General features: G+C 48.4%; 1 protein-coding gene across 1 annotated transcript in view; it reads left to right on the top strand.

Annotated features, from left to right (window-relative positions):
- Window positions 1-7,540: 7,540 nt before the first annotated feature.
- The window catches only part of ATP10A (ATPase phospholipid transporting 10A (putative)), a 243,916-nt gene continuing 237,289 nt past the window's right edge, over window positions 7,541-14,167 (top strand). Inside the window, exon 1 of the mRNA XM_077482771.1 lies at window positions 7,541-8,229. Within this exon, the coding sequence (XP_077338897.1) occupies window positions 7,766-8,229 (464 nt within the window). The 5' untranslated portion in view covers window positions 7,541-7,765. The remainder of the gene's footprint in view (window positions 8,230-14,167) is intronic.

Raw genomic sequence — 14,167 nt, 5'->3', positions numbered from 1 at the left:
AATCGTACGAGGAGAATTTCGTGCATGTCCGATCGAATAATATCGGATGAACTGGTGTGATCAGCTGTTGAAAGTAGTGTACACGCGATTCTTCCTCGGACGACAGTTTTTGTACGATATTCGGATTGTGTGTTAGGGCCATAAGTCAGTGTGTAAATTTGTTGCTGGGTGACATCTCTATAAAATGTTATGGCTTGTACACACGATCTGAATATCATACGAAAACTGTCGTCTGAGGAAGAATCGTACGATTTTTGGACGCTGGCTTTTTTTGGCCTACCTGCCTACATACACTGACCTACCTGACCTAAAGACACTGACGGTAGTGACCTACATACACTGACCTACCTGACCTACATACACTGACCTACCTGACCTACATACACTGACCTACCTGACCTACATACACTGACCTACCTGACCTACATACACTGACGGTAGTGAACTACATACACTGATGGTAGTGACCTACCTACACTGACCTACATACACTGACCTACCTACACTGAACTACATACACTGACCTACATACACTGACCTGCCTGACCTACATACACTGACATTTACATATGCTGTCTGACCTACCTCAGCTCAGCCGTGGTGTTCGGTGTCACAGCAGGCAGTCAGTCAGTCGTCAGAGGAGGAGAGGAGAGCCTCCCGCCTGAGCGCCAAGCGGGGATGTGGCGCGGCAGCCACATTGTAATTCCCGTCTTCTGGAGCCTACATTGCCTATGATGGACGCCACACGTCCCGCGGTCCCGGCATTGGACCAGTGGGACATCCGTCATAGGCGTTGCAGGCTCCAGAAGGCGGGACCTGCTATGGCACTCGGCAGGACTTGAGATCAGATATGAATATTTATTGTCCCTGCCCGCCTCTCCATCTCATCCAATGAGAGAAGACCTTTCACTCATTGATAGACATACAATGAGTTTTCTGAAATGGTCCCCTAACTGAGTGGAAGACCTCCTGTGTTCACATGCAGCAGGTCAGCTGCTTGGCATGGGACCTGGAAGCAAGTGGAGATTTTAGAGATGTCTACTTCAATGATTTCCAGCTTCCAGGGGGATCCCTCAGGTATAGTACATGCATACTTACATTAGTCTAAGCTAAACCAACAAAACTATTTAAAGCGGTGTTCCGCTTAAAAAAAATAAAAATAAAAGTCAGCAGCTACAAATACTGCAGCTGCTGACTTTTAATAATTGGACACTTACCTGTCCCAGGGTCCAGAGATGTGGGGGATTGAAGCCCCGCTCGTCTCCCCCTCCGCTCGGCGGCGCCGGCAATTTAACTGTGGGCACCCGGCTGTGGCTTCACAGCCAGGCACCCACTGCACATGCGTGAACTGCGCCGCACACTGTGACTGGCCGTGCAATCATCTGGGACATGTCACGTGTCCCAGATGATTGACAAGAGGGAGGGGGAGAGGCGATTTCCCTTCCTGTACCGAGGGAAGTGACATCAGGAACCCAGGCGCCGAAGGAGGCAGACTACGAGGAACCCCCTAGCAACAGGCATTTAGAGGTGAGTAAAAAAAATGTTTTCTCCAAATGTTTTTTTTTTTTAAGCACATTCATTTTTTTTTGGGAAGTGGAACTCTACTTTAACAACTGCCATACCCGGAATTCAGCTTTAAAAATAGCAGGCACATATCACTTTTAGGACTTGTTTACATGAGCGGCACACTCTGGGATCAAAGGGTGGCAGAGCGGTGGCTGCCAGACAATCAGTAGGAGATACTGCCATTGCCTGTTTTTTTCTGCAGCTGAATACAGGTAAAAGGGAATATTGTCTGGCTTGCAATTGCAATTTGGTCCCATTCATTCGAATGGGTCATGTTTGGTGGCCTGCTGAACCTGACCTGTTGTATATGTAGCTGGGTGCTCAGCTGACTGCTGGAGGAGGGGGGGCACTGCCATGTAGAGGACAGAGCGGGCTGCAGAGTTTCTTGCCTGCTTTCCTCTCCCTTCTGCTGTTCGGTGCAGGCTCTGTGTGCTTGCTCCTTCTCCTCTCCCACCTCCCTCCTGGCAGCAGTGGCAGTGTGCCAATTGGCAACAGTGACAAGATTTACTGTGCACCAGGATTGGTGATTGGAATCAACTGAGCTTATCCCTTCACTGTCAGCAGTTTAAAGCCAATAGAGTCTGCCCATTACTTAGCAGCCTTATAGTCTATCACTGCATGCAGTTCTAAAGAGACTGTAACAAGTGCACCACCGTAAAGACAAGCCCCAATGTTCGCCAGCTAAAATTTGCAAGTTAAGCATCAGGTATCATACAAACACCCGTGAGCTAGGGGGTAATAGGGTGGTTGTTGTTTGTCCTGTTCTCAATGTTTCCCTCCTTGTTGGGTGCCAAGTAAAGGTAACATGAAAAGCTTATCCTGAGGTGCGTTCTTCTGGTCTACACTAGGCACTTTACACAGGGACATTTTGCACACATGGGGTACCTTTGCTTTGTGCCATCTTCATCAATGCCCTGGGACAAGGCTGAGGCTGCTGTGGGGGAATACACAACCTTAAGGAGGATCTCTATTCCTAGAGATGAAGGTACACCATGTACACTGACACCGCAACTGTTCTCCATTTAACTCTTGGTTCTCCATGATAATGTACACCTTCTCTGTAATCTGCATTTAGGAGGGACTCATTGAGTCAATATCCACATCCACCTGTCCAGCATATTCCACCACTAATCCCCAGTAGCAGAGTGGGCTCCGCCATGCACCTTATGTGCGCTTCACACTTGCATTTAATTCTTGAACCTCTGTACAGTACATTCATGGCCGCCGTGTGCACGCGGCCCTGGTCAGTCTTGACCAGGAGAAGGCCTTTGACCGCGTCTCTCATGAGTTTATGTGCAGCGCTCTGCGCAGGTTTGGTCTTGGGGAAATGTTTTGTTCGTATGTAAATGTAATGTACAATGATATCTGTAGTGTGGTGTTGGTGAACGGTTGGAAAACTGACCCCTTCCCAGTGTTGTCTGGGGTCAGACAAGGCTGCCCTCTCTCACCTCTGCTTTTTGTCTGTTGTATAGAGCTCTTCGCCCAAAGCATCAGACGGAACCCAGAGATTAGAGGGATCACCGCACCAGGACCGGACAGACGGGAGGTCAAGTACTCACTCTACATGGATGATGTGACAGTGTTCTGTGCCGACCGGCACTCCATCGACACACTCGCCCAGACCTGTGAGGACTTCGACCAAGCTTCAGGGGCAAAGGTCAACTGCGGGAAGTTGGAAGTCATGTCCTTCGGAAAGTGGTTCCTGCCTTCTTCTGCACCCATGCCCTTCAGCATCAAAGCAGACTTCATCAAAATTCTTGGGGTCTGGTTTGGAACAGAGGGCGCAGACCTGAAGTCCTGGGAAGAAAGACTGTCTAAAATGCGACAAAAGTTTGGACTTTGGAGCCTCCGAGAACTCACCATCGAAGGTAAAACACTGGTACTCCGCGGTGAGATCCCCCCTGTGTTGCAGTACGTCGCCCAGGCCTGCCCCCCCCCCCAGGTTAACACCTGCAAGGCCATCACCAGGGCAGTGTTTCACTTCATCTGGAGCTCCAAAATGGACAGAGTAAAGTGGGCGGTTATGTTCAAGGAACCCCTCAAGGGCGGTAAGGGCGTACCCGACATCGCCACTCTACTGAGGGTTTTCTTTGCCTGTAACTGCATCCGCAGAACTTTGGTGGACAGAACTGTAGACTCTGGTGGTAACTCCATGTCCAGTTATTTCCTCCTGCCTCTTTGGAGGTCCCTTGATTGGGACAAATGGGACAGCTCCATCCCCTACAACTGGGACACTCCTTGGTACTACTTGGACACTTTCAAGTTTATTAAGGAGCTGGGGCTACATGGAGTGAAGCCCGACTTGTGGAAGCCAAAAACTATCCACAAGTTGATTAGAGCATCGGACATTGTTGAGACTGTTCCAGGCCTCCCTTCAGCCACTTGTAAAGTGGTCTGGAGGAATGTTTCTTCAAAGAGACTCACCAACAGGCACAAAGATCTGGCATGGATGGCAATCCAAGGGGGGTTGCCACTCAGGACATTCATGCATGCCAGAAACCTGTGCAGATTCAGACACTGTCCCTTTTGCATCATCCAGGAGGAAACTGCTCTGCATGTTTTCTGGGAGTGTCCCTTTGCACAGATCTCAAAGACTTTGTTCCACAGACTGCTATCACACACTTTGGTGTGTTGAACGGACTCTTTTGTGGAACTCATTCACAGGAGGACATTGATAGTGCCTGGCGGGTGCTGTGTTCCTTTAAGGATGCTGTTTGGTGCGCCAGAAAGCGCCTCATCCACTAGAGGGAGAGGATGTCCATAGAGGACTGTCGCAGACTGATTCACAGTCTGCTCAGAGACTATCACTTGATGGACTTTAAGGAGGAAGAGGAGGTCTGAAGATTTCCCCTCCCCCCACCACTATGTATCCTTTGGCAGTTCAATAAAGCTTTGGGCCTGTGAACTCTTTTCCCCCTCCCTACCCCACCTTCTCCACCCCCCCCCCCCCCCCAAACCCCATCACACCTGTTGCTCATTGAAATGCCATTTGACTTTGACTATAACAGTATGACATGATTTTTCTGACATGTTTTCTGTAATGCTTTCAGGGTAATGCAGCGTCATGCATGATGTGATGTTTTGGGGTATTATTACTCTGCACAACACATCAGGCACCATACAGCAGGATGAATGTAATTTATTTGTATGCCTGGAACTGTATTGTTATGTAGTGTATTTACAGTATGCGCTGCGTCACAGTACAGAGTGGAATGTACCCTGTTCAAAGTATTTGTTTTTTGTATATTTTCTTGCAAAATAAAGTATACATTTTCAATCAAAAAACCTCTGTACAGGATGGGACCCTGTGCAGCATGTTTTCCCTCCCATTGCTCTGGGAGACAAACATTTGCAGAAGGAGTGCCAACAACATCACCCTCGCTGCTAGAGACCGCTCCACCTATAGCAGCTACACGCTATTGACAGACTGCTTGCTACACTTTTGTTGCCCCAGATAACCACTTGTGTTTCCATGCTACTCCGCTTCACCCTGATGCCTTCATACCCCAATGTGTTAAGACCCACTCAGTGGGATGAACTAGAGCGGAGACGGCGAGCCAGGTCTTCTCATCCACATCAGTGCCTAACCTCACAAATGCACTTCTGGAAGAATGGTCAAACATTCTCATAGACACTCCTACACCTCGTCGACAGCCTTCCCAGAAGAGTTGAAGCTGTTATAGCTGCAAAGGGTGGGCCAAATCAATATTGAATCCTACGGACCAAGACTGGGATGTCATTAAAGTTCATGTGCCTGTAAATAAAGGTGTCCCAATACTTTTGGTAATAATTTGCCACAATTGTGCTGAAAGCGCGTGAAAGTAGCACAGGAACTTTTTCCAAAATCTGAGTTGCGTTGATGTGAATGGACACCATTGAATATTATGCGATTTCCATAGTCAAAGTTGCAATGGTATAAAAAGTTTACGTTTTTACTGAACAAAAGTGATTGTTTTTGCAGAGCACGGATGTCTGGAAGTATACACTATAGGAAAGTCAGAGAGCACACACCGGCAGGATGATGACTGATTTCCTGATGATCTGCCTCCTCGTTCTCAAGAAGATGATCATCTATGGAATGTTGTTCCTACATGATCATGGTGAATGCCATCCCAGCAATGACTGACCTGCCCAGTATAATAAGAGAATGGAGACCTGTGTATAGTGCAGGAAGCCTCCAGTCCTAGGTGATCATTTGTTTTTTATTTCATCTTTATGTATTTTCAAAGATTATAATTAGGGCTGTGGAAATTAAAGTTGAATTCCTCGATTAATCAAATAAATTTTTTTGATCGATCAAAATTCTTTTGATCGGTACTCACCTCTCTCTGATTGAATGTAACGTGTACGGGGGAGGAGCTACTCCTGACGTCACCTGCTGCTGCCCTACGGAACTAACACGATTGTCGGCTTTACATGCTGTGTTTTTATCATCTTCATGCGAGTAGTTTGTTTTTTTAACACAAAAATTAAATCTTATACTTAAGCGGTGAGCACTTAGATCTTTTCTTTCTACCCATGACCTGGCGTCCTTGCTGAGATCTAAGGAGATGTGAGAGAAGTTTATGGTCCATGTTAACCCTTTTGATACCCGTTTGCTTGACCACCTGTTTGCACAGGGGTCCATGCCATAAGATGAGAGTGATTAGTTAGACCGGAGGTGGAGGTATTATCACGCTACTGTGGGAAAAAAAATTACTTATGTCAGTGCTACAGTTTGAATTTAAAAGGTATTTGTGTGAACTGCGAAGTTAAATGGGCGTTCCGGCCAAGAATTTGTAGCTGCTGACTTTTAATAAGGACACTTACCTATCCAGCGATCCTGCGATGTTGGTTGCCCGGATGGCCGATCTGTCCATCGGATTGGCTGCCGGCGCCTCCATCTTCACGAAGGGAAACAGGCAGTGGAGCCTTGCGGCTTCACTGCCCATGCGCGAGTTGCACGCCGCTTTGTGAAGGGCCCCATTGTTTTCTGGGACACATACATGTCCCAGAAGGCAACAGGGCCGCTCACTGAAGAGGAGGAAGCGCCGCGGAATAGGAAGAGGCAGATTAGGAAGACTGCCTAGCAACAGCGGTTTCAGGTAAGTTACATTTTTTTTTCAAGATTATTAATGCATTTTCTTTTTTTTGGGTGGCCCTCCACTTTAAGTCATGGATTGTGGAAACGAACTAGTGTCAGGTGATTGTATATAGCAGGGGTCTCCAAACTACATCCCTCCAGTTGTTCAGGAACTACAATTCCCATCATACCTAGTCATGTCTGTGAATGTCAGAGTTTTACAATGCCTCATGGGATGTGTAGTGCCACAGCAGCTGGAGGGCCATCGTTTGGAGATCTCTGGTATATAGCGTATACCACATTTACCACTGACTAATGCAGAGTTGCAATGCAAGGAGATCAGCTAAAAGTAATTGGATCTGTATGTGCGTTATAATTAATCGAAATTAGTTGATTAAAAAAAATTTGATTCATCGAACATCAAAATTTGAATCAGTAACAGCCCTAATTATAATACAAAACAGCCTATTGGGTATACCCAGACTCACCAATATACAATGTATAAAACCTTGAGCAACCCAGATACCTTGTCTAATGACATTGTATTAGTGTGCCCGATGGACCAATTTTAATAGGTGTTTGCCTACATTCTCTCCTAGGTGATCATCACTACAGCGATCAATACTGGAAAGTGTAGTTGTGCCCAGACAAAGCGTGGCACAGCTTTGTTTGTCCTGCTGAGTGCTGACAGCCTCCTCCTATCCGGGGGCTTCTTCAAACATACCCGCACACTGGAACCGCCCCCTCTCCCTCCTCCCACCTCCTTACAGCTCAGCAGCGGAAACTACGAGGGACCGGACTAGAGCGATGGGCGGAGCTTCACCGGAGAAGGGGCGGAGCTTACCGCGTTCACCGGGGAAAGGAGGCGGGGCATCATAGGAGAGAAGACGGGCTTTTGTGCTCTGAGCCAGCAGAGGGGGGCGGAGTTTATTTGCGTTGACCCAGTTGAGGGGCGGGGTTTGTGCGCTCTCCTCTATCACACATAAAGTTTGGAAAGGAAAGTTGTGAAGCGGGAAGCCCGTGTACCTGTGAGGAGAAGAGAGGAAGATGAGAGGAGTGCTCGTCCTGGTACCTGAGGGCTGACTTCTCTCATAGTGTACGGGGACATGCCCGGGAGCCCACACTGTGTGTGTTAGGATGGGGAGAGGGATGGCGGTGGCAGAGGAGGACGGGGGAGACCCCAGAGACGAGGAGGAGCGGGGGGTGAGGAGAAGGAGGAAGAAGAAGAGAAGGAAAGGTCCGAAGGAGAATAAGGTGAGGAGTGTCCGCTCCAACCTGCTCTATGACTCCTCCGGGAAGGCGGCCCATGATAACCCCAACCGACACTACGCCGCCAACTCCATCAAGACCACCAAGTACACGGCGCTCTCCTTCCTGCCCAAGAACCTCTTCGAGCAGTTCCATCGTCTGGCCAATGTCTACTTCGTCTTCATCGCCCTGCTCAACTTCGTGCCCGCCGTCAACGCCTTCAAACCCGAGCTGGCCCTGGCCCCTGTCCTCTTCATCCTGGCCGTCACCGCCATCAAGGACCTCTGGGAGGACTACCGCCGGTACCGATCCGACAACGAGATCAACCACATGGATTGCCTCGTCTACTGCAGGTAAAGGGGGGCTAGACGTGTGGGCCATCCCAGGGGGGTGATCGGGGGTAAGGATTGTTTTAGTAAGAGATGGTAAATTGGGGGTGATCGGTGGTGAGAGATGGTAATGTTTGGGGCGGTGAGAGATGGCAAAGTTGGGGGGTGGAGAGAGATGATAAAGTTTGGGGGGTGATCAGCGGTGAGAGACGGTAAAGTTGGGGGTGATGAGAGATGGTAATGTTTGGGGTGGTGAGAGATGGCAAAGTTGGGGGTGATCAGCGGTGAGACATGGCAAAGTTGGGGGTGGTGAGAGGGATGGTAATGTTTGGGGTGGTGAGAGATGGCAAAGTTGGAGGTGATCAGTGGGGATGACACTGATGGCACATGTGTGTTGGGGGTCACATGGATGTCAGCTGACAGGGAATACACAGCAGCGGTGTGTGTATGGTGTTGTGGTGGGGGCTGTGAGCTGTGCCCTCCCAGATCCATCCCCCATGTGAAGATGGAGACAAGAGCGTATTTGAGTAGAAGCTGCCACGTTTTGTGCCTCCATTCATAGGAGAGGAGGGGGAGGGTCTATACACAGCCTTCTCTCCCCCTTCACTGTCTGACCTGATGGCAACTAGTGTTTGTTTTCTTGCTGGTGGGGGTCATTCATTCCTATGGAGCCATCCTCCCAGCACATGTTGGTGATTGTGTTCTGTCACTCCATCCTTCTGTACAATGACACAGCCTGGGGGCTCTCCATGCAGAGCATTCCTTCACTGCCTCTCCCCTCCTTACCTGGCCTCATCTGAATAGTCAATGGGTGTCTGTGATGTGGTGGTGACTGGTGCCTTCTGTGCCCCCCCCCCCCCCCCATTCTAGCGGAGGATCCAGTTGCACTCCGGCTGTGCCAGCAGCTACACCACAGGGCCCTGACAATTCTTATAAATGTTTTTGTTTCACACTTGTTGGATCCATTTAAAACTTGGCAGATGTAGACTTCTTTCCTTTGTTTGACAGGTGCTGAAGATGTCAGTGCGATTTATCTCTGATCCCTAGATCCAGTTATGTGTGAAATAGTCATTAGCGCTGTATTAACCCCCCCCCCCCCCCCCAAAAAAAAACAAATTATATGGCCAGTTGCACACAGATATGGTAATTTACAGATGTTTATACTCAGGATTTTTGTTGACCGAAGGATCCTGAGTTTGTAAAGACTTTGCATAAAAACGAATAATGTGTTTAAAAATAAAAAAATCTTCATTAATAATTTTGCGGTGTACACATGTGGGCAGTGGCAGCTGGTGCTCAACATTTTTTTTGGGGGGGACAAACGAATACTGAAAAGAAAAAAAAAATATTAATTGCAGCCTCACATGCCCCATCAAATACAGCCACTGTGACCCCCCCGCCCGCTCACTGTCTGCCCGGCACTTGACCCATCGTAGTGGCGGGTCAGGCAGTGGGTGATGGCGGCTCCTGTGTCCTCCATCCGTCCCCCTCCTCTCTTCTTCGGTCTGCTAGGCATCCAATCGGGGTGCCTGTGTCTTCAGATAATCAGGCCACGGGCAGGGTTTGACAAATTTTTGCTTTGAATTTAGGAGCCAGTTAAAAAAGTTAGGAGCCAGTTTTTTTTTTTTTTTTTTTTTTTTTAAGAGTGGTATGGATTGTCAGCTCCCGGGGTAAGGCCACTCATTTTCACCCCTTATCCCTAACTCTCAGTGGAGCACCCAGTCAATAACTCCAAAGAAACACTGTTACATCAGGGTTATGGGCTGACCAGAAAGAGTAAGGCTGGCAACAGATGGAACTGGGTGGCACTGGTTGCCACTGGCAGGCACGTGGAACTGCCAGATGGCACTGGCAGGTGACACTGGTTTGGAACTGGCAGATGGCACTGGTTTGGAAGTGGCAGGTGGCCCTGGTTGGTGATGGCAGGTGGCCCTGGTTGGCGATGGCACTAGTTGTCACTGGCAGATGGCACTAATTGGCGTTGGCACTGGTTGGCGTTGGCAGGTGGCACTGGTTGGCGTTGGCAGGTGGCACTGATTAGCGGTGGCAGGTGGCACTAATTAGCGGTGGCAGGTGGCACTGGTTGCCACTGGCAGGCACGTGGAACTGCCAGATGGCGTTGGCAGGTGACACTGGGTGGCACTGGCAGGTGGCCCTGGTTGGCGGTGGCACTAGTTGTCACTGGTTGGTGGTGGCACTGGTTGGCACTAGCAGGTGGCACTGGTTGGTGGTTGCAGGTGGTATTGATTGGCGGTGGCACTGGTTGGCACTAGCAGGTGGCACTGATTGGTGGCACTGATTGGCGGTGGCACTGGCAGATGGCACTGGTTGGTGCTGGCAGGTTTCACACGGAGCACTCTGTTACTGAAATGTAACAGGAGCTGTCAGAATTGAGTTTAATGTCGGAATGGGCGGGACCCGGCTGGGGTGGGCAGGGCCCGACCGGGTGGGTGGGACTCGGCAGCTATCAAACACCAGCCAACGATTGGGCTGCTTAAGAAAAGGGGCGGGGCCACATACACGTAGCGGCCCGCCCAGATCCCATTGGCTGGTGTTTGATAGCTGCTGGGTCCCGCCCACCCGGGCCGGTCCCGCCCACCCCGACATCAAGCTGAAATCTGACAGATCCTCTTCTCTCCCTTGCTTGTCAGTTTCACACACTTAGCGCGGCGCCGTGGAAGAGGGAGGAGGACGGCAGTCAGTGTTCATGCACTGCATGTCTGGGGCATCAATAGTGAGTGGGCTGGTGGCAGCTTAGGCGCCTGGGGTTTGTCGAGCCTTGGCCACGGGTATTATACCCATGCTACCTGATTGGTAGAGAAGCGGTTCTGTGTTAAAAAAGCAAATATCTGGGTGGACTGTAAGCGCAATGCTCTGCTCTCCAAGTCCACCTTTTTTGAAGCCTTTTAGAGCCCATGGCAGTGCTTCAAAAAAACACCTCCGCTGCTGGAATTGAGGCGACCGGCATCTGAAAAGAGGCCGGATGCCTGAATAGGGGCTGACAGTGGTGGCCATGAATAGATTAATGCTATGCATGAATCTATCCATTACTAAGAGGGGGTGGCTGGTGAGAGGGTTCGGCGCCCGTGCGCTCTTAATGGACGGGTCGCCGCTCCTGCATGTGGGCATAAATGACTACACTAAGGAGATAACAGAAAAGGGGGTGGACTGGCAAGGGCCTGTCCACGCTAGAATGCCATGTGGGAAACCAGTGTTCTGTGCTGGTTTCTCCCACCACATTAGAATTCCACTGCAGCAGTTGCCAGTTCAAAGTAAACGCTCCAAACGCAGGTCACAAACGTAGCGTTTGCCCACATCGGACCTTATGGTACAAATGTGATTTGGTTCCAGTGCATTTTCAAAAGAAATGCATGCACTACTTTTGTGCGCGGTGTGATTTCAGCCCATTCAAAACACACAATTACACGTGATATGCAGCACGATCATTTTTATTTATTTTTTCCTCCATGCAGTGTCTAGTGTGATTGGGCCCCTTAAACGTAACATTTTTCTATTTTTGTTTTATGGCTCTGTACTCCTCACTGCACTAGTGATCTTTTCTCAGCTGTGTGTGTTGTTCCATTAGCCAATGGACCATTCAGCCAATGGAGCCGGTTAGTGTGTTCTGGTGGGTGACAGTCAGTCAGTCCCTAACAGAAAACATTGGGGGTTGATGTACTAAACCTGGAAAGTGCAAAATGTGGTGCAACTCTGCATAGAAACAAATCGGCTTCTGTTTTTTCTTTTCTGTCAAAGTTCTGACCAGACCACTTTTTGCGTTTCACACTGTGTCACTGTAACTGGCAATTGCATGGCCGTGCAACGTTACACCAAAACAAAATAGACGTCCTTTTTTTTTTTTTTTTTTTTTTTTCCCCCACAAATAGAGCTTTCTTCTGGTGGTATTTGATCACCTCTGCGGTTTTTATTTTTTGCGTTATAAACATAAAAAGGATGACAATTTTGAAAAATAAAACAATAGTTTTTTTGCTATAATAAATATTCCCCAAAATGTGTGTGTGTGTGTGTATATGTATGTATATATATGTGTATATGTGTATATGTGTGTATATATATATGTATATGTATATGTATATGTATATGTGTGTGTGTATGTGTATATATATATATATAATATTATTACACATATTTTTCTATATCTATCACGTGGACATTTCTGACCACGGAAGGACAGAAACGTCCTTTGAACAAAAGTGCTACCGCATGAAGGTTTGCCCCCACCCATTTCTCGGGTGGGGGGGTCGCCTTCGAAAGTTTGCAGCCCGTGATCCTCTCGACTATCCGACCAGTGGGTCTGCGATCTGATTTTTCTCAGGCTACAAGATAGTTTCTCTCTTGGCCGCCAAACAGAGTCTTCACCCTCCAGCATACCTGTATCCCCGTCTCGCCGGGAGGCCCTCTTGGGGGTGGTAAGGGACCCGCTGAGTCGCGGGGTGGTTTTACCGATATTGGAATGTTTCCAGGGGGTCCTACTTTAAATCTGTACCCCTTCCTTCTTGGGAACTACAATCTTGGACCTAAAAAGCCCTCAATCACTTTGTGAAAGTGCAGAGGTTCAGAATGGAATCGGTTCGCTCAGTAGTTGCTGCACTCCATCAAGGGGACTCCCTGGCATCCTTAGACATCCAGGATGCATACCTGCACATAAACATATGCCTTCGGCATCAAAAGTTTCTGAGACTTGCAGCCAGGGATGTCCACTACCAGTTTGTGTCTCTTCCTTTTGGTCGGGCATCAGCCCCCTGAGTCTTTACCAAGGTACTGGCCCCAGTTTTGGCATTGCTGTGGCAACGTGGGATCGCGATCTAGGGATACCTAGGCTATCTCCTCCTGAGGGCATCTTCCGCCTCAGGAGTAGAGGAGGATGTGGCGATCACCATGCTGACCCTGCAAGAATTTGGGTGGCTGTTGAACCTAAAGAAGTCGTAATTGTACCGGCCCAGCGTCTGGAGTACTCGGGCTTGCTGTGGGACTCCAGGGAAGCGAGAGTTTCTCCCTTCAAACAAACTGCAGACTCTCAGATCCACGGTAAAACTGCTGATGAACCGCAAGTGGTCGTGGCTCCGCTTCTGCATGCGAGACCTGGGTAGAGGTCGACCGATATGGGTTTTATTTGGCCGATGCCGATATTTAGAAATCATGGCGGCCGATGGGCGATATATGATGCCGTTTTTTTTTTTTTGTTTTGTTTTTTTATCCCCCTTCATCTCATAAAATCTAACGCACCTTTCCCACTGGGGCGTTTTTCAGACGCTTTTGGGCTAAAAATAGCGCTTGTAAAATGGCTCCCCTGCAGTCTGTGCGAAAGCCCGAGTGCTTTCACACTGAGGCGATGTGCTGGCACGATGTTTAAAAAAAAAAAAAAGGTCCTGCAAGCAGCACGTTTGGAGTGATGTATACTGCTCCTCCACCACTCCTGCCCATTGATATGAATGGGCACCACTGCCGAAGCGCATGCAATGTGATTTGGCAGCGGTGCTTCACGGGAGCATTTAACCTCTTCATCGGCCACTAGCTGGATTATATGTGCCCCACTAGCAGCCGAATAGCGCCCCTAAAACTAGCAGCATTTTACCATCAACGCCTGCCCACTCCAGTGTGAAAGCAGCCTTCATAAGTGATGCAGAAAATTTCTTACATTTAAACATTTATTAAACAAAAAAAAAAACCTCCAATCGGTTTACTTGTATGTATGATTTAGATAAAAAAAACTATTAAATAAAAACAGGTGGTCAAAACTTTTGGACGAAAAAAAAAATGGGCTAACTTTACTGTCTTAGTTTTTTTTTTTTTTTTTATCGTATTTTTTTCCAAAAAAAATTGCATTTGAAAGACCGCTGCTCAAATGCTGTGTGACATAAAATATTGCAACAACTGCTATTTTATTCCCTAGGATCTCTGCTAAAAATATATATATATATAATTTTTGGGGGAGTCTAAG

This window comes from Lithobates pipiens, unplaced genomic scaffold (genome assembly GCF_037356315.1).
Source record: "Lithobates pipiens isolate NorthernLeopardFrog02 unplaced genomic scaffold, aLitPip1_a1.2 Scaffold_16, whole genome shotgun sequence".
In the NCBI taxonomy this organism is placed as follows: Eukaryota; Metazoa; Chordata; class Amphibia; order Anura; family Ranidae; genus Lithobates; species Lithobates pipiens.
Note: the sequence above shows the minus strand (reverse complement) of the source record. Positions and strands in the feature narration are given on the sequence as shown.